Source organism: Peromyscus californicus, unplaced genomic scaffold (genome assembly GCF_007827085.1).
Source record: "Peromyscus californicus insignis strain IS unplaced genomic scaffold, ASM782708v3 Scaffold_3__1_contigs__length_106647218, whole genome shotgun sequence".
Classification (NCBI taxonomy): domain Eukaryota; kingdom Metazoa; phylum Chordata; class Mammalia; order Rodentia; family Cricetidae; genus Peromyscus; species Peromyscus californicus.
The window spans coordinates 62,753,820-62,779,784 of NW_026294551.1; the positions used below are offsets into that span (position 1 = coordinate 62,753,820).

The window sequence follows — 25,965 nt, forward strand, 5'->3', positions numbered from 1 at the left end:
TCTGTTTAACGTGTATATACTCATCCAAGTAACAACTGCCCCAGATGGAATTCCACGGTTAAAAATTGTTTTTAATTGTTTTATTTTTATGGGTATGAGTGTTTTCCCTGAATGTATGTGTGTGTACCGTATGCATGCTTGGTGCCCTTGGAAATCAGAAGAGGGTGTTGGATCCCCTGGAACTGTAGTGTGAGCCACCAGGTAGATGCTGGGAATTGAACCCCAGCCCTCTATGAGAGAAGTATGTGCTCTTAACTGCTGAGCCTTCTCTCCAACCAGAAAGTCTTTGTTTTTTATACTATATTTTCCTTTTTACCTCCAGCTGGTCTCAAATTCACTGCCCTCCTTCCTTAGCCCTCTGAATATTGGTTCATGCCCAGCTCTATGTCTTATAAAATTTACTTAAACTTTCTTTTGAGAATATTGGCTATATCAGTCTTAGCACACACCTTTAATCCCAGCATTCAGGAGACAGAGGCAGGAGGATCTCTGAATTTGAGGCCATCCTGGTCTACAGAGCGAACTCCGGGATAGCCAGAGTTATGTAGAGAGACCCTGTCTTGAAAAACAAACAAACAAAAAAGTTTAAATTTTCTTATATTGTATATTCAGTTTGGTTCAGAATTCTAGTTGCTGTACAATGTCATATTTCAAGACTTTGTTTGTTTGACTGGGATGTACTAAGGTACAATATTAGTTTATTGATGTGTCTCGTGGCCCTTTTGATTTTTGGGCTCTTCATCCAAATGTTTTTCGTTGTAATTTATATGCTGAAGGAAGTAGGACATTTGTCCTATAGTGTTTCCCACAGTCTAGGTTTTTATTATTTCTCTCTGTCTGTCTGTCAGTGGGGTCGGTGGTGCACATCTGTGGAGGTCACAGGACGAGTTTGTGGAGTATCTCTCCTTCCCTTTTACTTGGCTGGGGGATCAAACTGAGCTGTCAGCCTGGGTGGCAAGTGCTTTGTCCCTGTACGGCTGACAAGGCAGCAGGCTTGTTTGCTGTTATTCTGTTTGTTTGTTTGTTTTATTAACGGAATCATAGTCTGGACTTTGCTGATCGTATCTCCATGGTGTCATTTAACATGTTCACGTTTCCCTCTGCCCTCCATATTTTGTGTAAGTTGGGAGTTGAATGTAGAGATTGATCAGATTCAGATTCAGGTGGGTTTTTTATTTTTATTTATTTATTGTTTGTTTGTTTGTTATTGGAAACGGGGTCTCATATAATCCAGACTGGCCTGAATCAAGGCTGGCCTTGAACTCCTGATCCTTTTCCCTCAGCTTTCTAAGTACTAGAATTACAGGTGTAAGCTGTTTGGGGTCCAGTTTTTGACAAACCTATTGCAGAGGTTGAATAATTTTCTCCCAGGAGGCTCTTACTATTGGGTTGTCTTTCTGTCAGAAGAGTCAGCAGCCAGCCATTGGTGGTGGGTGCCTGTGGACACTCCTGTCTTACTACTGTTCTATTGCTGTGAAGAGACACCATAACCAAGGTAACTTATGAGAAATAGCATTTAATTGGGAGCTTACTTATAGTTTCAGAATGTGAGTCCTTTATCATGACGGCAGGGAGCATGGTGACAGGCTGGCGTGGTGCTGAAGTAGCGGTTTAGAGCTTTTACATCCTGATCCACAGGCAGCAGGCAGAGAAAAAGAGACACTAGGCCTGGAGTGGCCGTTCCCAGTGACACACTCCTCCAACATAGCCACACCTCCTAACCCTTCCCAGACAGCTCATCAACTGGGAACCAAACATTCAAACATATGAGCCCATGGGGGCCATTCTCATTCAAACAGCCAGAGTTTCTAAATTGAACTTAATTATTTTGAGGATCTGTTTCTCATGATGCCTATCACAGGGCTAGGCACCAGAAAGACTCAGTAAGTATTGGTAATAATGAATATTTGGACTGGGATTACATCTTAGAGGTAGAGTACTATCTAGCATGCCAGGCCCCAGATTCCGTCCCACACAGCACAAAATAGTGGTGGTGGTGGTGATGATGATGATGATGATGATGATAATGATAATCAGCAAAGAGCAAGAACAACAAGTCCCAAACAACTAGAGAATGCGTGTCCTTCTTGTTCACTGATTAGTTAATGCGAAATGGTTCTCCCTGGAAGAGGAATGAAGTCATGCCTTAGGCTCTGTGCTCTTTCTGTTATTCAGAAGTCCAAGCTTTAGTTGCAGTTTTTGTTGCTTGGCTTGTTGCCTGATATGAAGAGCAGCCTGGGTGCAGACTGTAGCTACCACTTTGCAGGGAGGTGATGGGGAGGCCTCAAGCTTGAGAATTCTCTACAGCTGTACAAGCACACTGCCAACTTTTTGTCTGGAATCGGTCTCTGCACCCAAAGTAAATATTGCTAGAGAGGGACCTCCAGACCAGAGAGGTTGCCTCACTCTGCAAGTCCTGGGGAAGGGTTAGTTCAGATGGAAGATGCTTTAGAGGCTGCCTGAATACCAAGGCCTTAATGTGACTGTTTTCAGCCTGTACTGAGCAGCTGTGTTACAGCTATTAGTGAAGGGCCTCTGGTAGATAAGGGTGCATACTCATGTACCCCTGTATGTGTGTGTGCGTGTGCATGTGCGTGTGCGTGTGTGTGTGTGTGTGTGTGTGTGTGTGTGTGTGTGTGTGTGTATCATATCATTTCTCTGGGTCTCATCTTCCCAGTGTGAGAAAAGTGACACTAAAAATTTCTACCTTAGTCTTAGGTAAAGACTACATAAAAGGTGAGCCATCTAGGATATTTTAAGAAGGCAGTCAAGGAGGCTGGAGAGATGGCTCAGCCATTACTTCTGACTCCACGGACATATGTGTGGCCTATACACACAGACACATACATTATACATAAATAAAAATAAAGATCTTTGCTGGGCAGTGGTGGTACACAAGGCTTTAAGCCCAGTGCTCAGGAGAGAGATGCCGATGGATCTCTGTGAGTTCGAGGCCAGCCTGGTCTACAGAGCGAATTCCGGAACAGCCAGGACTGTTACAGAGAGAAATTCTGCCTCAAATAAAATAAAGATTTATTAAAGAGAACCCAGGTAGGATTCATTGATGTTGACGAAATCTGGAATTGGTTCCTGTGTGTTTAGGTGAGTGGGGATGGAATTGGAGTCTGGAGAGATCTGCAGTGTCTTGAGTCTCATGGTCTCTTCTAGAGAACCCTGTCTCAGTTTGAATGCCTGTCTTAGCCGTCTTTGCTGCCCCTCCTTTAGTCATTATTGCATAGAACATGCTGGTCAGGGGGAGGGTGGTTGTCAGCCTAATGAGGGATGCAGCTTTGGGCTTCTCCAGTGAAATCAAAGACCCCAGTGTCTCGGAGGTAGAAGTGCTGTGGGTTGCCAAGGGCAGCATCAGCCCTTCTCAGGCACTCTGCCAGGTGGCTTCCAGCCCAGCTTTGTGTATTCCAGGGATGAGAAGCTCCTCACTGCCCACAGCACATCCACTCCTGCTCGTTTCTCAAGAGAGAGGCCTTTCTTAATTTTATCTGAAACCTGCCTCCTTCTCATCTCACCCTGCCAGTCCCTGGCGCTCTTCCCATTGTACTGGAGAGCATGAAGGACCACAGAGGGAGTGCTCTTGACAGTGTACCCAGAGCAAGCCTCCCAGAGCCGACTTGCAGTGTAGTGAACCCTAGCCAGCCATGTGGCACTGCCTTTGTGTGAAGACGGCAGCAGGGACGTTTTTGAACATGGCAGAAATTATCTATGAAGCAGTGTCAGGTTTAGGTGGACTGGTGTGACATGCAGGAGGCCATTGCAGGAGCTCTGCAGCCCTTCTGTGTGCCCCTCACCATATAGCTCTCTCTAATGTCCTTTGTTAGGCCCCTGCATGTGAGCACTGCATTATTCAGAGCCATTTATCCTAGCGCTTTCCCAGTCCTCCAGTCTGCAGGCAGAGACGGTGACATATGGGCCGTGTGTCAATGCTGGGCAGTTTGTCAGCCTTAGAGAGCTGTTAGGGAGCTGAGCGCTGGCAGCGTCAGCGGGGAGTTCAGAGTCTTAAGACACAGAGTTCTTCATCACCAGGAAAGATCCCCCCCCCCCCCCCCCCCCCCCCCCAGTAATGACACAGACAAGCAGGAAAGAGCCTTTGTTTCATCTGGCTGGAGGCCCTTGCCCATCCATACTTACTGGGTTCCCCTGAGCTGAGCACAGGCTGACCAGATGTGAAGCACTGTGTGCAGCAGTATATTCATAGGGTGGATAGTGACGTATTGGGCTTCCATTTCTATCTCTTACTAAAGATAAAGTAAAACTGTCCGTGTTCCCTGCATGGGATTATAGTAGAGTACGAGGAGATGAATTTGCTTTGGAAGGAGAGGGCATGTTGAATGGCTTGTGTTGGGGTAGCCAGATTAATTTGGAAATATGTACCTCTGTAATCAGTTCTCTATTTTATTCTTGAAGGCTCCAGGGACAGATAGTCTCTGCCTTCCTTTCTGTCCCCTGACTTTTGTTACAAATGATATAGGACAGGGAGCTGAGTGGACGTCATGAGAAGTCAGGGCAGTTCTGACTCTTCATAGGAGGAGGCAACCTTAGACAAGATGGAAGAACTGAAGAGTTGAGCCCTTACCTGACTCCCATTTATTATCTATCTATTTATTTATTTATTGTTTATTTATTTGTTTATTTATGGTTTTTCAAGTCAGGGTTTCTCTGTGTAGCCCTGTATGTTCTGGAACTTGCTCTGTAGACCAGGCTGACCTCAAACTCAGAAGTCTGCCTGCCTCTGGGATTAAAGGTGTGCACCACCATCACCTAGCCTCCCTTTTTCTGAGACAAGGTTTTGCTGTGTAGCTTTATAGCCCTGGCTGGCTGTGTAGACAAGCTGGTCTGTTTCACACTGGCAAGTGCTAGGATTAAAGATGTGCGCTACCACACACAGCTCCTCGTGTGTGTGTGTGTGTGTGTGTGTGTGTGTGTGTGTGTGTGTGTGTGTATTCAAGTGTAATGGTGCTGGTTATCAAATCTAGGGTTTATATATGCTAGGTAAATACCGGAACACTGAGCTACACCCCAGCCCCATGAACCTAGAGTCTCTCTCTCTGAATATGTTTTATTCTTCGAGAATTTCCTACATGCATACAATATATTTAGGTCATATTAACCTCTACTCCAAGATCTACTGCCACCCACCAAACCCCTTTTCAACTTCATGCTTTTTTTTTTTTTTTTTTTTTTTTTTGGTTTTTCGAGACAGGGTTTCTCTGTGTAGCTTTGCGCCTTTCCTGGGACTCACTTGGTAGCCCAGGCTGGCCTCGAACTCACAGAGATCCGCCTGGCTCTGCCTCCCGAGTGCTGGGATTAAAGGCGTGCACCACCACCGCCCGGCCGCTTTTTTTTTTTAATAACCTACTGAGTCCAATTTGTGCTATCCATATATAGTCATGGGTGTGGAGTCATCGTTGGAGCAATGAGGGGCCACACCCTTAGAAAAACTAACTCTTCCTCTCACTGCCATTCTCTGTAGTAACTCTTAAGCCAGGGGTGGGGCTTGTGAGCACCCTCCCCCCATGGTGAAATGTGCAGGTCTTGTGCACGAAACTGTAACTACTGTGAGTTTGTGAGGGCAGCTGTCCGGTCATGACCAGATGATACTGTTCTGCTCCAGCCTTCCCCAGCCTTTGGCTAGTACCTTAAGTTTGTGAGGGCAGCTGTCCTGTCATGACCAGATGATACTGTTCTGCCCCAGCCTTCCCCAGCCTCTGGCTAGTATAGTCTTTTTGCCTGAATCTGGGCTCTTAAGCCTCAAAACTTGAAAGCATGAAGAAATACAGAGCAAGTAGAGAAAATATCATTCTCCTACTACCTATAGCCATTTCTGTAAATATGTTGGCCTGTGACTTTCCTTCTTGTACTATTACTGCATTTTTAGTTATAGAAATGATGCTATAGATGGGTTTGTGCCCTGTTTACTCCCCCATTTAACATGCAATGAGCATTTTTATGGTGAAAAGGCAGCTTATAAATGCTATTCTGCTTCCTCTTTTTGCCTTTCCTGGGATAGAACACAGAACCTGGCACATGCTAGGCTAGCACCTATTGTTGAGCTATATCCCTGTCCTAAGTATCATTTAACGTGACTGTATAATGTGCCAGCGTTACTGTTGCCTTAGTGTTAGACATCTAGATTGTTTTGTTTCTTTTTTTTTTTCTGTGTTGCTGTAAAAACTGATGCAGTAATCAGCATCTCAGGTCTTAAATCTTTATCTGATTTTTAGATTATTTACTTATAATATATTCTTTCAAGTGGAATTACCATGTTGAGAGACATAGCATTTATTTACTTATTTGTTATTTATTTATAGACAGGCTCTCTGTGTGTAACTCAAGCTAGTCTCAAACTCAAAATCCTCTGGCCTCAGCCTCCTGAGTACTGGAATTACAGCTGTGCACCACCACTCCCAGCTAAATATACCCATTTTTATTAGAACTTGATTTTTTAAAATTTGGAAACAGGATGCTGCTCTTTGGAAACAGGATATCAACGTGTAGTGTTTAGGCAGCCCTTGAACTTGCAGCCTTCCTGTCTCAGCTTCCCAAGTGTCCATGTTTGCAGCCTGAGGGAAGGTTTTTGCTCTCTACCAACAGGGAAGGTTTTTGCTCTCTGGGGAAAAAAAAAATCAGGTTACTTTAATATTTGCTCAGCCTTCATTGGCACCCAGCCTAACCTGCCCTAGCCTGAAGTGGGATACTAGTATTAGAGAAGGCTGGAAAAGACTTTCCACAGAGTTTTTAGGACATCTTCCAAAGTTGTTAAACGTTAACTAGGCTGGAAGCAGGTGAGGACTTTTCAGAATACACAGACAGAAGAAGGGCAGCAGGGAGCTGACAGGCCTGTGGAGAGAACACAGACTCACACTAATAGCAGTGGGAAATCAGAGAGAGGCTCTGGGCAGGCCAGTAACGTGACGAGATTCGTATTCTGGAAAGGTCACTCTAGCAGTAAAGTAGAAGGTGGATTCGACAAGACAGGATGACTTCCCTCCTGGGAGACCAGTTAGGACTGATGCACAGACAAGCTCCTCCACAGTCAACCCAGTGCTCCAGGTCGGCTTCATTGTTAGGGGAAAGTACATTTCATTTGAATTTCTGCTTCTTGAATTCCTGTTGAGGGCGGATATTCTTAGGTCGATTTGCCATACTGTTTGATTGTGTGGGACTTGCCTCCTATGACCTAAAAGTTCTTCATACAGAAGGACTTTGTCATCACAGGCTGCAGAAATGGTAGTGTCCTATGTATAATTCAAGTTTATGTCAGAGCTCATAGACTTACAAGAAGGGCAGGTTGGTGCTGAGTCCTTGACCAATTTGAGGCTCCTAGGCACATCATCCTCTGCCCTCTCTGGCCCTTTATAATACCTCCTAAAGCAGGCACCAGGACCAAGGCCTTGGAAATCACAGCTCAACAAGCTTGGGCTTGCCTACTGGAAAGAGCTGTAAGAGGGATTATAGAGAAGGTCACTTTTCTGTCATTTGGGTTTGGAGTTAGGGGCTCAGGGTGTGTCAAACTCAGTTAACCCAGGGGAACCTTTCTGATAAGGAGCAGTTTTGTTACAGGTGAAGGTCAGTTAAGGCTGTAGCTGACTGCAGGTTACGAGCATTTGTAGAGTGGTAGGGTATGTGTCTCCCCACGCCTGACTCCCAGTTCAGCTCCACTCCAAAGTTAACAGCATCCAGGACCTAGCCTATCCATATATTTAGTAGTTTGCCAGTCAGATAGCCTCCATGGCTTCCTGAGTTAATTTCAGACAGGGGCTTGCTGAGACTGTACTAACTGGAAAATCTTTTCTTTCTCTTTGTTTAGATTTATTTATTTATATTTTATGAATATGGGTGTTTGCCTGCATATTTGTCTGTGTACCACATGTGTGCAGTACTTACAGAGGCCAGAAGAGGGCGTTGGATCCTCTGTAACCAGAGTTACAGATGGTTGTTAGCTGCCATGTAGACACTGAGAACGGAAACCCAGCCCTTTGCAAGAGCAGCCAGTGCTCCTAACTGTTGAGCCACCCCTCCCACCACTGGAAAACTTTTCTTAATAGTTGGCTGCTTGCCATGCTGCGGGGTTTTGTTTCTCTCGGAAGACTTTATATGCAGTGCATATAGTGTCCTGACTTCCACCCTAACGGCTATGTGCAGGGTAGTTTGGCAGCTGAGTGCAGCACAGTGGCTGAGTAATGAATCCACTGGCCCTTTACAGCATGTCCATCAGGAAGCCACGGGGACCTTAGCCTGTGTTTTATTCTGGATTGTTTCTCCTTGTTAAATCACAGTTGTTTCAGATGTCAAAACATTGCCGTCGTAGTCAGCAGCCTTGCCATGGTGTCCTACATCCATAGTTATGTACTTGCTTTGGATGCAGCCCTTTTTTGCTGTTTAATTTTACCCAAAGGCCAGATGTGAGCTATGGCATAGAATTGGATGAACTGACCCACCAAAGGCCTTCCAAAAAACTATTCTGTTACTCCTGATGACTATATGGGTAGGCAATTAAAAGAAAGAAAGAAAAAAAAAGATCATAGATATGGGGGCTGGAGAGATGGCTCCCAGAGGTCCTTGGTTTGATTCCCAGAATCCACAGAGCAGCTTACAACTCCAGTTCTAGGGGATTCGGTTCCCTCTTCTGGCCTCCTTGGGCACTGCATGCATATGGTACACTGACATACACATAGGCTAAATAAATAAAAGAAAAAAGTCATGGATATATCTCGAAAAGAAACAGTTTTTTTCCTCTTTTGAGATCAAGTTTTATTACCTTTCCCAGTTGGTCTCTAGTTCCTTGATCAAGTGATCTACCTACCTCAGACCCCTGAATAACTGAGCTTACAGATGTATGCCCATGTGCCAAGCTAAAAAGTACTCTTCTTCTTAGAAATTACCCCCACCACATGAACACATACACACACAAAACAAAAACAAAAAGGTGGCTGGAGAGATGGTTCAGTGTTAAGAATACTTGTTGCTCTTACAGAGGACCTGGGTTCTCTTCTCAGTACTCACATGTCAGCTCACGACCATCTATAACTCCAGTTCCAGGGGATCCAACACCCTTTTCTGACCCCCAAGGGCACCGGGCATGCTTATGGTCACATACATACAGCAGGAAAATACTCATGCACATTAAAGTAAAATAAATAAATCTTTTTCTAAGTTAAAAAAAAAAAGCAGAATCATGCATAAGTTGCTTATACCACTAAGATTTTAGCACATTTTGGGGTTGTCTTCCAGGCTTTCCTCTTTGCATCAGTATACATTTCATGTATTAAACTCTGGAAACTATTTTTTTATTTTCATGCACATCTGTCTACTCTAACTCCCCCCGCCCCCTCAGCAGCCAAATACGTCTAGAATGGCACAGCACTCTAGGCTGCAAGTCCCCTTGTGGGATGATGCTGGTGACTCCATCAGAGTTTCATGCCTTAGCCATGCTTTGGGCCCAGGTCTTGTTCTTTAAGTACTCTCAAGGGTGGTAGGTCATCATTCTTTGCAAGATGGATTTGATTTCTAAAAATGAGCCGATGATTTCCCACATCCCATTGTTGCCTCCCCTTTGCAGCCCAACTTGAGATATGACTGTAACAGCAGATTAGGTTTTCCAGGGAAAGGAAAGAAGATGAGAGTAAATATTCATGAGTTACTAACTATGAGTTATAGCTACACTAAGCTGAATTCTAGGGCTCTGTAGAAACCTCTGTGTAAGTATGGCAGTAGTTCCCCAAATGGTGCTTAAGTGGGCATCAGAATCTCCGGAGGACTTTCTTTAAAATGTACATGAAGCCAGGATTGATGGAGAGGGCGCACCATAGAGAGTGTAGTCTTTCTCTGTAATTGAAGTGAAATTGCTCAGTAGGTACCCAGTTACTGTTCCTCGTTTATTCCATACTGCTCTAGTTTGCTTTCTAGTGCAGGGACCGCAGAGGAAGGCTGCTTACCTGCTTGCTTGCTTCAGACCCACCTGCCCAGGGATAGCACTGCCCAAGTGGCATGGGCCCCCTCAGATCGGTTAGCAATCAAGAAAATGTTCCAGAGACTCAGCCCATAGAATGCCCACAGGCCAATCTAATGGAGGCAATTCCTCAGTAAAGCCCCTTCTACCCAGGTGCCTCCAGCGTGTGTCACCCACTAACCAGCACACTTACTGATAGAACCTTGATTTTGTTTGGAGTGGCTTTTGCCCAGCTAAAGTATTCCCTTCTCTGAGTTCCCTTGTAGCTGGGAGTGGTGACCTGTATGCTCTGGCCTGTAAACTGGAGGTAGAAGCTCCTCGGGGAGCATGCCTTCATAAATGGACATTCCTCCAGCCTTTGTATTTTTTCCTTTCCTGCTTCACAGGCTTTCAGGTAGCAGCAACTGCCTTGCAGCCTCAGGCCAGTGACAGCAGCCACATAGTTCTCAAGTCACTATAGCATCATGCTACCTGCTTCAAGATTTCTTCTTGTTCCATGAGAAAAATAAACCTCCATCTGCTTAAGCAAATGTTAGTTTTTAATTGCTTGCAGCTGAATGCAATCATAACTGATAAGGTAATGTTTTAATATTTTACAAGGGAGAAATATATTTACATATTGTGTAATTAAAAATGAAAAATAATTTAAATCCCCACAGATTTCTGTGCCCCACATCAATGTACTGAAATAGACTCTTTGGGCTCAGGATGCACATATCTACATTTTAAACAAACTCTCCAGGCAATTCTGGTACACAGGAAACAGGAGAATCATTGTTATACTCAATAGTATGAGTCCCATTTTACAGATGAGAGCATTGAATCATGCTAATAAAAGCTCCATGTCTGTATCTGTGTCAGAACACACCTACAGGTGCATGTGGGGTATGTGTGAGTGAGTGAGTGAGTGTGTGTGTGTGTGTGTGTGTGTGTGTGTGTGTGTGTGTGTGTGTGTGTTTGTGTTTGGAGGGCTATGAATGAAACCCAGGGTCTTGGGCATGCTAGGCATTCATGCCACCACTGAGCTCTAACTCCCTGTGACCAGTATCCCAGTAATTTTAAGTGAGATTTGACTCTGGACTTAATACCCTTCCTTACTTCTCTGCCCAAGGAGACCTGGCTTTCTGCTCAGCACAGCCAAACAACTTCCAAAAGGATCCTCCAAAATAGAAGGTCCTCTCTCGGTACAAGTCTGACACCACTGTCCAAGGACAGCATCACTGCCACGTCTCACCCAGGGATGAACATGTGTTCTATAAGTTCTTGGTTTCTTTTTCTACCTTTGAAACAAAATTCACTGAAATTTTGTTTTCTCTGTAGGCTGTCTAGGATTTAGTTCCTTAAAAATGACTATGGTTTCTTACCCATGAAGGATAATTACAGTCTTTTATCTATCATTCATCAAGACAGTGGTCAGCCATACACATTCATAATAACACACCAATACTTTTTTAAAAATGGTTTTGTTATTTTTATAGAGGCTATGGATGTCAGATGCACCTGGAGCTGGAATTACAGGTGGCTGTGAGCTACCTGATATGGGTGCCGGGGATTGAACTCAGATCCTCTGGAAGATCAGGACGTAGGACTTAACAGCTGAGCCATCTCTCAAGCCCACAGCAGTGCTTTTATCCACCCCCAACCTTTCTGTTTTTTTGAGACAGAGTCTCTCTATTTAGTCCTGGCTGTCCTGGAACTCACTATGTAGACCAGGGTGGCTTGGGACTTTCAGAGCTCCCCCTATCTCTGCCTCCCCAGTGCTGAGGTCATACCCCAACACTAGTGCTTTTGAAAGGGATCTTGGGATAAGGTACCTGCCGCAGGCTGTAATAATTTGATATATATGAGTTTGGGAGATCTGTCTGACAAAAATGGTCTTCTAACAGGAAGGAGGAACTTTCATTCTCTGAAATAGGAGATACCAGAGGCCCTTGTGGGTAGAGTGTAGTCCAGGAGTTAGGAACTTGGTGTTCCATAGCTGAATGTGGTGTGAATCCACCATGCTTCGGGATCTCTGGTGTACTTTCAGATGCATTCAGACAACTCTGAAGCTCCATTATTGAGGTTCCCTTATGCATTCAATCTTTAGGAAGTTCTTCATTATGTTGCCTTTTAAGGAGGTCCTTTGTGGGCAAGAAGAGAAGGTAGATTCCTGTCTCCAATGGTAGCTATTGTCATGTACAAGGGGCTTGCATAGTCAAGGCTCCATGACAGACCTTTATTTTATTTTATTTGTTGTTGTTTGCCTGTTGTTTTGTTTGTTTGTTTTGCAGTAGTTAGGGCTAGGATCCAGAGCCTTGCATGTGCTAGAGTTAGGCAAGCACTCTGAGCCTCAGCCCCAGACCCACGCCTTTGTCTGATTCATATTACTTGTGTTTATTTGTCTGAAATAGGGAAGCTGAGATTGCCTCAAACTTGGAATCCTGCCTCTGCCTCCCAAGTGCTTGTGATTACAACTGTGCATCAACTAAGCCAGATTAATTCATTTACTTCTTATAAAAGCTTTGCAAGGTGTCATTGTTCCTGTCCCATGGATGTGGAAATCAAGGCTCAGAGAAATTTAGTTGTTTATCACACAGCGTGATCAGATTGGAGCTCAGGCCTGTCTGACTACAGAGATTTTTGCCCCAGCTCTGTGTAGCTGCTTCAGCTACACCCAGCTTCAAAGTGTGGCAGGGCAAGTGAAGTGTGGTGGAGGAGAAAGGGTCTCCAGGCTGGCCTGGAACTTATAATCCTCCTCCTTCAGCCTCCTGAGTGCCAAGGTTACAGATGTGGGCAGCCATGGCCAGCTAGGAGGCCTTGTTTGATTGAGAGAATTGGGGGAAATATCTGTAGAAGAAACTGCATTTAAAGACGTTAGGGTAAAGCTGGACGTGGTGGGACAAGTAAAAATGAACAAGGACAAGGTTGGTTGCATGCTGGGAATAAGGACTGTGCTTTGATTGACTGTAGTTCCTTGTGGGGTTGGGGCAGGAAAAGAGGCTATGAAAGTAACTGGGGCAGACTGTAAAAGGCAATGATTACCTGGCTGAGCAGAATGTATTATGTATTGTGTTGTTCATTTATTATCCCTTGATATACAAATGACTGAAAGCCAGGAGCAGTGGTGCACACCTTTAATCTCAGGACTTGGGAGGCAGAGGCAGGTAGATCTCTATGAGTTTGAGGCTAACCTGGTCTACAGAGTGAGTTCCAGGTCAGCCAGAGCTACATAATGAAACCCTGTCTCAAAAACAAAACAGAATAACTGTAATCATTCCAGTACTCAGGAGACTGAGGAAAGAGGATCTTTAGCTCCAGACTATCTTGGGCTGCACATCAAGATCTTACTTCAAAAGAAAAACACAGTTATTTGTATGTATGTGAATGATGACAGTAAATTGCAGTGTTAGGAAAAAGAACTTCCCGAGTATTAATGGAATGCCTTTTATTCTACCATTAATTAGAAAGTAAGGATTGTGAAACTCACTGTCTTTCCCATTTTGCCTCAGCTACCAGGAACCCAGGAAGCCTAATTCAATGACTAGCATCAATAACTGTCCTACTCGCTGGTTCTTGGGAAGCGGTTTCTTCTGTTGTTTCACGTGGCTTACAGTCATCTTTATGTTATTTCCACTGGAAATAAATGACTGTTAAAAACAACCCTGAGTTCTTCCTGTGGCAGTGAGATACATCCGTGTACCATCACAGAGAGAGGCAAGGTGGGACAGGGTGGTGATGCAGCAGTGTTTGCTTCAGATGTGCCATGCTCCTGGCACACTGAGGAGCTCCTTGCAAGAGAATATTGAGAAAGGTGTGTTATCTTGGACAAGTAATAGAGTCGCTTGCTCCAGAGCCCCCACAAGTCTCTGAGTATTGCTGGGAAGGGCAAGAGGGGTATATGTTGGCAGGAGGGGTGCTCTGTGGTTGTCTTCCCCCTGCCATGTCACTGTATGCCTGGACCCCCCTTTTGATTTCTTTTTTTTCCCAATGGCTCCAATGGGCATTTATTTAAAGCGAGGCATCTGCAGAGCAAATAATTCTTAAATTGTGATTCAGGTTGAAACAACTTCATAAAAATACACTGAGACCAGGCACATCCACAGATCTTAACTGCAAGATCACTTCTTCATCCATTCTTCTTTCTCTTTTCTTTCCAGAATAACCTCTTTCAGAGATGGTTCAAGGTAGAATTGGTCCTCCTCATATTTTGTCCACTGCTCCATGGACAAGATCTGATACCTCATGGTCAGGTCCAGGGCTCTCTTAATTCGAAACATGCTGTCATTATAAAGATCCCCAGGAAGCCTTCTTACGACTTCTTTCACATCTTCAGCCTGGTATATTGTATCATCTCGCATTACCCCAGTCTGTTGAGTCCTGCAGCATTATAATACCAGTTTCAGAAACCATCCAGCCGCTTGCTCGACACTGCAGCAGCGGCTCTGCCCGCCACTTTGACCCGAGAGTGAAGCGCTGCCTTCTCCCCTTTGATTTCTTTTGCAAGTCTTCAATTTGGTGGTTCTCTAGCACCACCTCAACCAGCTTTGGGGGGTTGTTAGGCAAATGAGCTAAATAAAGCTTGTGTGTTCATGGGTCTGGTGCGTTGAAGGCAGCTCAGCAGAATGATTGCATGGTGGGTAGAATGGGAGCAGTTTTGTCTGACAGGCCTTGAGAAGAATGCATGGACGCCTATCAGAGCATCCAAGGGAGCCCCACCCTCCTGCCTTCCTGGGTGTACAGGCATGGACTCTGCAGCGGGTCTGTGCTGGCGGTCTTCACAACTACACAGAACCAAGCTTTCCCTAGAGAGCTGCTGCACATTAAGGTAAAACTTTACCTCAGGCTGGGCTACTGTCTTGCTATTTGTGGGCATCCATATTATTTTTTGTTTGTTTGTTCATGGTTTTTTGTTTTGTTTTGTTTTGGTTTTGGTTTTTTTGAGACAGAGTTTCTCTGTGTAGCTTTGGAGCCTGTCCTGGAACTCGCTCTGTAGACCAGGCTGGCCTCGAACTCACAGAGATCCGCCTGCCTCTGCCTCCTGAGTGCTGGAATTAAAGGTGTGTGCTACCACTGCCTGGCTCCATATTGTTTTTAATATTCATGTTAGTACCTACAATGGTTTGATTTGGGTGAAGAACCTGTTGAGAAGATATGTGGAATTGTGTGAGAGAGCTTTTCTGGAAAAGTCTTGCCAGATTCTCAAACATTTTATTTAAGAGTTAAGCACTACTGCTCTGAAAAATGACTGTCTTTGAATTTTTTCCTGGCATTCTAAAATGTCCTATCAGCCCTGTCCCCAAGCCTGGTGCTCAAAGCACCTGTAAGCAGAAGGGATGGAGAGACATTTGGATAAGATGGCTAAGAACTAGGGGACTAAGGTCCTGGACTGTCGAGCTGTTGCCCTCATGAGCCCCTCAGGCTCCAGTGCAGTCTAACATTCTCCCTGCACAGAGCTACTCAGCGGCCAGCATCCTGGTTGTCCTCTTGCTCCTGCTTTTCACCACTATATCAGCTGAGGAAAGGCCTGCTCTCCCCCTGTACTGGGGAGCAACTATGAGGAACCACAGCAGTGAGACTTGTTTGCTTGCAGAACAAATGAGATTTTTTTTCCCCCTCCGGGCCTCAGCTGGGGTCTGGACGGGAAGTCTGCCTGATTTTCTTTCACCTTACTGGCTTCACAAACCCACAGTTGCAGCTGCACTTTGTGAATCAGAATTGGAAGCATTGTTCTCTGGTTACCACCAAGGAATGCCTTTCCTGAATGGTTCCTGTGGGTGTGAGTAACTCTGAAGGAAGAATGTCCTGAAACAGAGACAGTAGCTATTTATGGTTTATTCTTTTGGTCAGACATCATCGAATACCTACTGTGTGCAGGTGGAATTCACTGTATACCAGGAAAGGCAAGTCTATGTGAAGACATTACCTAAGCTATAGAGAATAAGCAAGCTCATCAGAGGAATCCCAGAGGGGCACAATTAATTCAGCAAGTGCACCTGCGGGGGTGGCCACCCCCACTAATAAGAGGCCATTGAGCTGGATGTTAAAGGGAGGATGTGGCTTCTGCAGACTCTTCTGACCCTTTCCATTATGGAAGCATGCATTTTTACCTTGTTATTAGTATGCACACAATATTTCATGCTGCTGCCTTTCTGCTTAGCATTCCTCTGCTGATTTCCACTTAGCAACTAGGCCAAAGTATTTATCATTTGTAAAAGCTACACAGCATTTTTGCCTTATTGATGTACCCTCATTGCATAGCTGCCCTCTCATTTGTTGGGAAAAGCGGAGTTTTTCTCAATTACGAATCCTTGCTGTTGGCTCTTCCTCTCCCTCTTCCCTTCTTTCCTTTGTTCCTTAGGAATTCATGGCTAGGTTAACGTTATGAATGGCTTTATGCTTTCTCCTTGCTTTTTTTTTTCATTACAGAAAATTCCAAATATACATAAAAGGAAAATGACGAGTATAATGATCCCCACATATTAGTCATGGAGCCTCAATAATAATCAGTTCATGGTTATTATCATGCCAAAAATAAACTAGTCCTAACTCTTCATTTTTTTTTTAATGGTACTAAAAATGGAACCAGGGTCCTCATCCACACTAAGCTTCAACCACTAAGTTATATCTCCAGTCTATCATAATTGATTCCTAATGGAAAATATCTAGTCATCCAAATGAAAGCTGACAGTTTCCCAGTGTTTATTTGGGGCCAAATTGCTTTTTGTTCCAGGGTGTTTGCCAGGGAAGTTTTGCTTGACCTACCAGTTAATGACTAGGATTTTTTTTTTTTTTTTAATCAAGAAAGGATCTGTCGGCCTGCAGGACTTGGCCTCCAAAGGAATGGAGGGGAGGAGGTGGGAGAGAGGTACTGCACTTGACTCCTATGGGAAACTTGGCTGTACCACCCTTTTCACATACCAGCTTGAACTGACAATGTGTGGAGGTAAAGAAATGTCTGGCCTCTCCCCTTGAGACCACCCCATTAAAGCAAGCAGTATCATGCTGTCATTTTCAGCACTGAGAAAAGCTACATAGATATTAAATTTCTCTTTCTACAGTAAAAATTCCAGAAAGCTAGGAAAATGCCTACTCCCTACTGTATTTGGTCATTCTGTTGGCATGTTTCTTTTGGCAAGCTTTGTTCTGTATTGTTCAAGGTGACCCAGTTAGAACTAGTGTTTAAAGTCATGCTGGCCTCAGTAAGTTACACAACCTGTGTGGGATTAAGTCTACTAGCTCTGCATATTTTACAAGGAAGTACATGCTTGCATGGAGTCTCCTAATATTTAAATATGGTTACATTTGAGTATATTCTCTCCTGTTTGTTCTGTGTTGATATTTCTGATTTTTCAGTGGTGATGGATAGGAAGAGCTTCCTAAATAATTCAGAGCCCTGTTGTATTTGCCATCTCAGACTGATTCTCAGTTTGGGCTCCTTGAATTAACTAGGAGTTAACAGCGTCCTGGGTGACCTCCTCTGGGACAAGGAGTGTTGTTAGCAGGGAGGCTGGTCAGGATGAAGTGCCTTGAGAGATTACTGGGGGTGGCAGCTTTATCCTTAAGAGAAGAGAATCAAGGCATTCAATGAAAAGTTTGCTGTGCTCAGGCCAGCCTAGGGACTTGCTGTTCCATATCTTTCTTTTTTTTTCTTTCCTTTGACAACTTTATTTGCAATACATAAAAATAAATGAAAACGTTCAACTTAAATTGAGTATCACAAATGTAAGAAGGTACTGCTATCATCGTTCTAAATAATTGGTATGAATTTTTTTTTTGTTCCTTTATCTGTCTTGCTATTTCTGATGGAAAAATTAAATAACTTTTTTTCACATGAGGCCCTAGGTATGATCACTACCAAATGTCTATGTCATGCACGCAACCCCTCCCCCGCCAGTACCAGCTTTTCCTTTTCATACAAGCTTGCCATTTTATTTCTTATTCTTTTGTTTGTTTGTTTGTTTTGTTTTGTTTTTCAAGGCAGGGCTTCTCTGTGTAGCCCTGGCTGCCCTGAAACTCACTCTGTAGACCAGGCTGGCCTTCAATTTAGCGATCCACCTGCCTCTGCCCAGAGTGCTGGGATTGAAGGTGTGCATCACCACTGCCTGGCTTATTTCTTGTTCTTTTGCAGTGTAATATCACTTTTAAAAAAATCTTTTACTTTTCTCTCATTTTATAACAGGTGTTGCCAGATGTGGCAGTACATGTCTTTAATCCCAGCACTGGGGAGGTGGAGGCAGGTGGATCTCTGTGAGTGTGAGGCCAGCCTGGTCTACAGAGCTAGTTCTGAGTCAGCCAAAGCTACACAGTGAGACTCTGTCTCAAAAAAAAAAAAAATCCCCTATCCCAGAACAAAAATAAAACAACAAAAGATTGCCTCTAAGTCAAATACTTCTACATATTCATTATTTTCACCTTTCCCCATTTCTCTGAAAGGCATTTTCCATTTACATCCTTTAAAAAATTAGTTTAGACTTTTTTCCTCACATCATTGCATAATGTTTCTCTCTGTTTTTTATAGCTACTTATAATGTCTGTATTATATCCAACTGAGTCACTATTCCATGATTTACTTAACCACCAATTTTCTGTTGAAGTTTTAAGAAATATATTTATTTATTATTTTATGTATATGTGTGTGTGTGCTTGGTACATGTATGTGAACTACGTGAGTGCAGGTGCCCACAGAGGCCAGAAGAGGGGATTGGATTCCCTGGGACTGGAGTTGCAGCTGGTTGAAAATCACCCAAGATGGGTGCTGGGAGCCAAACCAAGGTCATCTGCAAAAGCAGCAGTTACTCTTAACCACTGAGCCTCTTCATCTCTTCTACCCCTGTTTGAGAAATTTTAAGAATTTTAAATAGTACTACATTGATTATGTTCCAGGTAGGTTTTTTTCTTTTCAATAGCTTCAGATTAAGCTATTTTTTGGCCGGGCGGTGGTGGCGCAAGCCTTTAGTCCCAGCACTCGGGAGGCAGAGGCAGGCGGATCTCTGTGAGTTCGAGGCCAGCCTGGACTACCAAGTGAGTTCCAGGAAAGGCGCAAAGCTACACAGAGAAACCCTGTCTCAAAAAACCAAAAAAAAAAAAAAAGATATTTTTTGTTTTTGTTTTTTGAGATAGGGTTTCTCTGTGTAGCCCTGGATGTCCTGGAACTTGATTTGTAGACCAGGCTGGCCTCGAACTCTCAGATATCTACCTGCCTCTGCCTTTCAAGTGCAGGGATTAAAGGTGTATGCCATCATGCCCGGCTAAGATATAATTCTTATTCACTTATTTAAAGTATAGGGTTCAGTGGGTTTTTGTCTATCCTGAGTTGTACAATTATTACTACAGTTACGGAGAACATTTCCATCATTCGTGGCCATTAACACCCACTCCTTACCCACATTCCTAGGCAATTGGTGACTTGCTTTCTGCCTCTGTAGATCTACCTGTGGTTACAAATTTAAAACTGAAGTCAGGTGTAGTGACACATGCCTTTAATTGCAGCACTCGGGATAAAGTGCTCATGGAGGCCAGAAAAGGAAATGGAACTAGAGTCCCCTGGAATTGGAGTTATAGGTGGTTGTGAGCCATCGATGTGGGGGCTGAGAACTGAATCCGAGTCCTCTGCAAGAGCAAAAGTGATCTTAACTGCTGAGCCATCTCTCAACCCCATTTTAGCCATTTTTTAAGTGTACCATTTATATTCTTGTGCGGCCACCACCACCATACCTTTTCATAACTCCTTCATCTTGCTGCACTTACAGTCTCCTCCATTTTTCTCCTAAGTTCCTGGTAACCAGCATTCTCCTTTCCCTCTGTGCATCTGACAACCCTAGCCACTCCTTATAATTGAATCCACACAATATTTGTCCTTTTGTGACTGGTTAATTATACTTAGCATAATGTCCTCAAGGTTCAGCCACGGTATGGCACAAATCAGAATGAGACCTTTTGGGGGCAGGGTCTCACTATGTAGCTCAGGATGGTCTAAAGCTTGTAGTCTTCCTGTGTCAACCTTCTGAGTGCTGGGATTACAGGTGTGCACCACCACACCTGGCTTCCATGTCTTTTTAGTGCTTAATGAGGTTCTTTTGTATGGATGTACCATATTTGTTCCTGTTCTGCCCATGCAGTGGACATCTGGTTTTATACTTTCTGGCAATTGTGACAAATGCCACTGTCTTAGAGTTGCTATTGCTGTGATGCAACACCATGACCAAAAGCAAGATGGGGAGGAAATGGTTTATTTGGCTTATATTTCCACATCACAGTTCATCATCAAAAGGTATCAGGACAGGAACTCAAGTAGGGTAGGAACCTGGAGGCAGGAACTGATGTAGAAGCCATGAAGGAGTGCTGCTTACTGGCTTGCTCCTCATGCCTTTCTCAGCCTGCTTTCTTATAGATCCCAGGACCAACTTCCAAGGGATGGCATCACTCACAGTGGATAGCTGGGCCCTCCCCCATCAATTACTAATTAAGAAAATGCCCTACAGGCTTTCCTACAGCCTGATCTTCTGGAGGCATTTTCTCAATTGGAGTTCCCTTCTCTCAGATGACTCTAGCCTATGTCAAGTTGACATAAAATTAGCCAGCACAGTCACCATGAACACTGATGAGCTAATTTATGTATAGAAATGCTTTCATTTCCCTTGGGTGCGTCATTAAGAGTAGGATTACAGAACTGTGCATGGCTTTTTTTCCCTTAGTGTATTTATTTTTATTTTGAGCTTTGAAGAAATTATTAGGTCCAAGAATAATAGCCTTCTATGACCTCAGAAAGATTTTTTATGTATTAATTTTTAAAAACAAACCCCAACCTCCTTCTCTGGCATATCCCTTGATACCTGTTGCCCAGATTGTTTTCAGAATTGTGAAATTCATATTATCTTATCAAAGCATAGTATGGTTCACTGTGACCTTCCCAGAAGTGGGCAGTATTCTGTTCAAGATACATGCTAATTTCAATGTAAATGTTTGGTTTCACTGTTTTGACTTGGATGTTTTTATTACTGACTGGTCTTCCTCTGTTGATTAGGCCTCTGGATGAACAACATTTGAGCTAATACCTGTTTCTTCCCCAGATGTGTTGCTTTTGATGATGCCACAGGTACCTTTGGGTGCTGCTGATCCTGTGATGGGGTACCCAGTTCTGAAGAGCAGCTCTTTGTAGGAGTTAGTGAAAGCACTCTGACACCAGTGAGCACAACCAGCACGAGCCCCTGGTAACTTCTGGAAGGCTTTATCCTGGCTTGGAATTTCACAGTGGTTCTTTGAGGCAGAAAGTAAATCTTCCTGTTCAGTTTGGTTCATGGCGATGCTTGTGGCCCCTGGCTGCCTCATGGAGTTGGTTGGTCCCTGGCTAGAAGAGCATAGTTAAGGTTTCTTCACCCACTCCCTAGGTGGGAGTCAGGGCAGCTATCCTGTTCTACCACTGGGAGGCTGTGCTGTTGAAAGCCTTGGAGACATCAAGGCCTTTTTCTCTTGAATTCCGTCTTTCCTCAAATCCACTCCCTAAATACACGTAAAGTGCAGTTCATAGGAGCGGGTGTTCTGCTCAGTTGCAGGGTGCTTGTCTAAGACAGTCAGTACCTTGGTTTTAATCCCCAGAGAAACACACACACACACACACACACACACACACACACACACACACACACACACACACAGAGAGATCAACCTGTGTTCACAACATTATCTGTAATAGTCCAAAAGTTGATATATCTCCATATGATGGAATATTTGGAGCAAAGACTCAATGGTAGTACTCTTGACTGGCTTGTGTTGATCCCCAGCACTGACTCTCTCCCTCTCCCCGCCCCCTCTCTCTCACACACACACTATTTATTACACCCTATTATATTCTTGGTTTCATGTTTGTATCACTAGTTTGCCTAGTGTACTCTGAGGAGGTATTCCTATTATGCCCACCTTTCAATGACTAAACTGAGTTGGTGAGTGTGTGAAATGTGCCCTGTGTCACAGTGAGCCCAACTGCTTCCCTGTCTGTCAGATTAGAAAGCATGCCCTCGACCAGTGTGGTGTCCTGGCCCCTTACTTCACTAAGCAGTTACAATGACCTGTCCCTGCTTCTGTACCTGTCCTGAAAGGAACAAAAGTATTCTCAAGAGATGTTTGTACCTCTCCCTTTGGCTGTCAGGAATATCGAACTGGAGAAAGAAAAGGCTTCCTTGTGCAGCTGGTAGAGGAACTTGGCACATCTCTTCTTAGACCACTTTGCAGAAAAGAAGCCAAGATACAATGGCAAGATCACCCTTGATAAGGACTGCTTAGCTGGACATACCTTCTGCTCTAGTTAACTCTAAACTCATGTTAGGACTGTACAGGTGGACCTGAGGGAGTGTCACTGGACCTTTTTATTGGTCCCTCTTCCCAATGTGGCCACACTGAATAAATCTTCTCTCTCTGCTTTTCACTATTATTTAGCTCTATAATTGGCCCACTGAGGATCACTGGATGAGCCTGGCGTGATAGGGCTCGGGGTCTGCTCTGACCCTGACTCCAGTAGCACTTCCTGCTTACAGTCTGTATAGTAAGTACAGCCACCGAGCTGTTCCCACAGTGATTTGTCACAGGCACTCCTATTGAAAGCCCAGACTGCAGGAAGTGAAAAGACTCTTCTAAGTTGGTCTTCACTCTTTGCCTCCCTGACAGACAGCTCTGCTCCCCGCTCCCCATCCTCCAAATTCCTGCTCTTCCACCTTTATATGTACCTCCTCTCCCTCTGTTATCATTGCTAATCATTCCTCATCTTTGGGACTGCTAGTCTACTTTTGTGCACACCCATGCTGACACTTGTCCCTCATGTCCTAGCTCTCTGCTGGCAAGTCTGTGGTCTGCTAAACTCCCTAAGCACAAAGGCTCTGTTCCCGTCATGGCCTAGCACAGTGCCTGGCAGGGAGAGGCCTCTCAGCTTCATGTTTGTTAGTTTGTTGTGTGCTGCTGGGCTGAACCTTCAGTATGTCAGGCAAGCACTCTACCACTTACACTAGCCCTTCAGCTCACGTTTTGGACTTAAACTAGAAAGTCTCTAGGTGGCCTTTCATATTTTCCTTCCCCAGTGAATAGTAATCCTGACTCTCCTGAAGAAGACTGTAGTTAGGCTATCTGGTGTATTCTCTTAAAGAACTGTGCTCACTAGAGGCACACGGGTGATGTATGTAGGACCGTGATGCACTCTGAAGAAGAAGTTGGTAGCCAAGCCTGCAGGGGAAAGAGGAGAAGCAGAAAAGATGTCTGGGATGTCCCCTACTCCCACACCAAGCTATCTGCTAGGCTTAAGCCAGAGCTCTACCTAAGCACTGGGTTCCAGAGGACTTCTATTTTCTCAGTCAGCAAGAGAGAGCAGCCTATTTGGCTAGGAGAAGCCATCCTCCCAGCCTTCTGGTTTCTTCAGGGGCCCCTTCTCCTGGTGGCAGCTGGTGGCTGTGGTGGTGGCCACAGTGTTTCCATCCCAGCCCTCCGGAGCCCCTTTCTGTACTCATTTACTCCACACACAGCATATTCCATTAAGTACAAAGAAGAGAACACATCAGACTTGTGGCTCTGCACCTGGAGAACAGACCCCACATGCATTTTAAATCTGTGGATTCTCCTTAAGGGAATTCCAGTTGAAAAAGAACTTGGGTCAGCAGCCTTGGGCCTGTGTGGCTAACAAGCTCCTATTTTCTCTGTTGTTGGGCTGGCCTGAAGGGCCTCTTTGTTTGGGGTAGGGGTGGATGTGATGCCCTAATGAGGCCCTGTGGAATCCTGGCTCACACACAGCAGCCTGCGGGATGGAACTCTCCAGGCAGGAAAGCAAGTTGGTGAGTTTGTGGGTTTGTCAGGCTTTAAAGAACATGGACCAGTGTTAAAAGGGTGAAAACTAACTGGAGTATTGTATTCTGGGTTGGATTTCAGCACAGAAAGGATGCAGAGCAAAGGTTGAAGAAATCTGAGCAGTGTCTGGAGTTTAGCTAATAGTACTACACCGTGTTCACTTGGAAGTTTTGACAGATGCACAAGGGTTATATAACATGCTAACGTGGGAGGAAACTAACATGGGAATGCTGGACTGGTGGTGCAACTTTTCAATAAACCAAAAACTACTTCAAAATAGAAAGGTTATTAAGAAAGAAAAGGACAAGGGCAGTACAGCACGTCCTCTGCACTTCTTATACAGTCCGAGCCCTCACCTGCAGAATTAGGAAGGCTACTGCAGTCTGCTTCTTTGCCCCTGCTGTTCTTTGTCTGGGGATAGGTTAGGTTACAAGACCAGGTCCACCAGGAGGATGTGGGTCCTGTGGTTACCGGAAGCTCCTACCTCCTGCTGTGCATCATGGGGGGGGGGGGGAGCTGGTGACTTCCTAGGCCTCATTTTCTTCATTTGTTAGAAGTTACAAACCAGACTGGAAAGGAAAGGGAGACTGAAACCCCTAATGTATGTGGAAAAGCTGATGAGAGAGCTGAGGATGAACCCAGTGTTCACACAGTTGCTCAGCATAGGCCATGCACAGGTTCCATCCCTGTGGCCCAGACTGAAGTGTGCTTGGTAAGCAGCAGTTTTTCATTGTTCTGCTTTTCTGTTGAAGAGATGAGTGTGCATTCCTTGAAGATTTAGATCAGTAGCTTTGAGGTCAGGAGGCTACCTGGGGCGGGGTCTAGCTGTGGGGACTAGCACTAACAACACTGTACCTCCTCTCCCTCTTGCCCACCTCCAAGGGCCGTGAAGTACGGCTCTTTTTACCAACTGGTTCTGAATCCTTTAGGGGTTTAAATATTTACATTCACGTTAAAAATCGTGCTGTTGTTGCTCCTTCACCCTAAAGATGAAACGAGCCAAGTTTTGAGGCTTCTTCCTGCTGAGGGAGCTCTTTCTATGTCTTCCATAATGAGCCCTTCCTGCTCAGAAACCCAGAACGATGAAAAGGCTAAGGACATTTGGGAGCTGCTAGGCGCTTGAAGCTGGTGAGCTGTTCACCTGTAGGTGGCAGTGGTGACACGTGAGTGCTGAAGGAGGTTTGGAGGGACTGATGCTGGCAGGGAGAACCTTCAGAAAAGGAGCAGGAAGAACAGAAGGATCAGCCCGTGGTACGGCTTATGGAGGAGGGGTTCTTTGGGGCGGGGGTCTGACAGGTGTTTTCTCTATAGTATTTGGTTTCCCTTCAGGCAACCCTGTGAAAGAAATCTGTTGTTACTGTATTTTGCAGATGTGGGAAAGGTCTTGTGACTACCCTGGGGTAACCCAGTCATGGGAAGGACCAAGACTGCAGAGTCTGAGTTCACTGCTATCCAAGGCTGCCACTGTGATGCATAAATGAAGTGCATTTATTCTGCCCTGAACTACCTAGTGCCTGCTACCCAGGGGGCAGCCACCCAGGCCCTGCCACCTGGGGCCTCTGCAGAAATTGCAGTCAACACTTTACATTCAAGGGTCCTGGTAGTACAAGACCAGCCTCTTTCTTATGCAGGAGATGGGGTGGGATGGGAATTGTGAGACAGGCTCTCTATGTAGCCTAAGCTGATCTTGAACTTGTGATCCTCTTGCCTCAGCTTCCCAATGCGGGGATTATAGGTATGTGTCACCATGTCCCGCAAGGTCAGCCACTTAAAGACACAAAGATACCCTCCTTCCATTCAACTTCAAGTGTAGGTAGGGTGGAGAATGTTCTGATGAGCCAGTAAGAAAGGTAGAACTTCTCAGAACACAGCATTGCCTGGAAAGCTCCATGGTGCTGTGGCCCATCAGAAGGCCCGAGTGAGGTGGGGGCTCTATAGTGCTAGGCTGGAGCAAAGAGCCTAGGTCAAAGGTGAGCCTGGATCCCCATGTCACTGCTGCTTTCACCTCCAGCAGACACTGCTTCTCTGTGGACCAGAGCTCAGCTGAATCTCATTGTGGGCTCTCATGGTGTGGTTGTGTTTGATGAAGTCTAGGCCAAAGATGATCATTCTCACAACTTCTATTCAAGAATTGGAAATGCTAGCTAGGATAGTTAAGGAACAAAAAGAAACAGACATCTAAATGGGAAATAAAT

General features: G+C 44.7%; 2 protein-coding genes across 9 annotated transcripts in view; one reads left to right on the plus strand and one right to left on the minus strand.

Moving 5' to 3' along the window:
* The window catches only part of Tom1l2 (target of myb1 like 2 membrane trafficking protein), a 127,865-nt gene that overhangs the window by 31,900 nt on the left and 70,000 nt on the right, over window positions 1–25,965 (plus strand). Inside the window, exon 1 of one of the 8 annotated variants that reach the window (XM_052757307.1) lies at window positions 23,737–23,757. The exons of the other annotated variants lie outside the window; for them this stretch is intronic. The gene's annotated coding sequence lies outside the window, so the exon portion shown is untranslated. Of the gene's footprint in view, window positions 1–23,736; window positions 23,758–25,965 lie in introns of those variants that run through there. 8 annotated transcript variants of the gene reach the window in all.
* LOC128122066 (cytochrome b-c1 complex subunit 7-like) lies at window positions 13,848–16,477 on the minus strand. Its single transcript, XM_052757321.1, has one exon. The coding sequence runs from the start codon at window positions 14,302–14,304 to the stop codon at window positions 14,065–14,067; it is 240 nt and encodes a 79-aa protein (XP_052613281.1). The 5' UTR covers window positions 14,305–16,477; the 3' UTR covers window positions 13,848–14,064.

What these genes read in the sequence shown, in the direction of transcription:
- LOC128122066 (XM_052757321.1), bottom strand. Translation starts at nt 14,304, where the DNA reads ATGCGAGATGATACAATATACCAGGCTGAAGATGTGAAAGAAGTCGTA.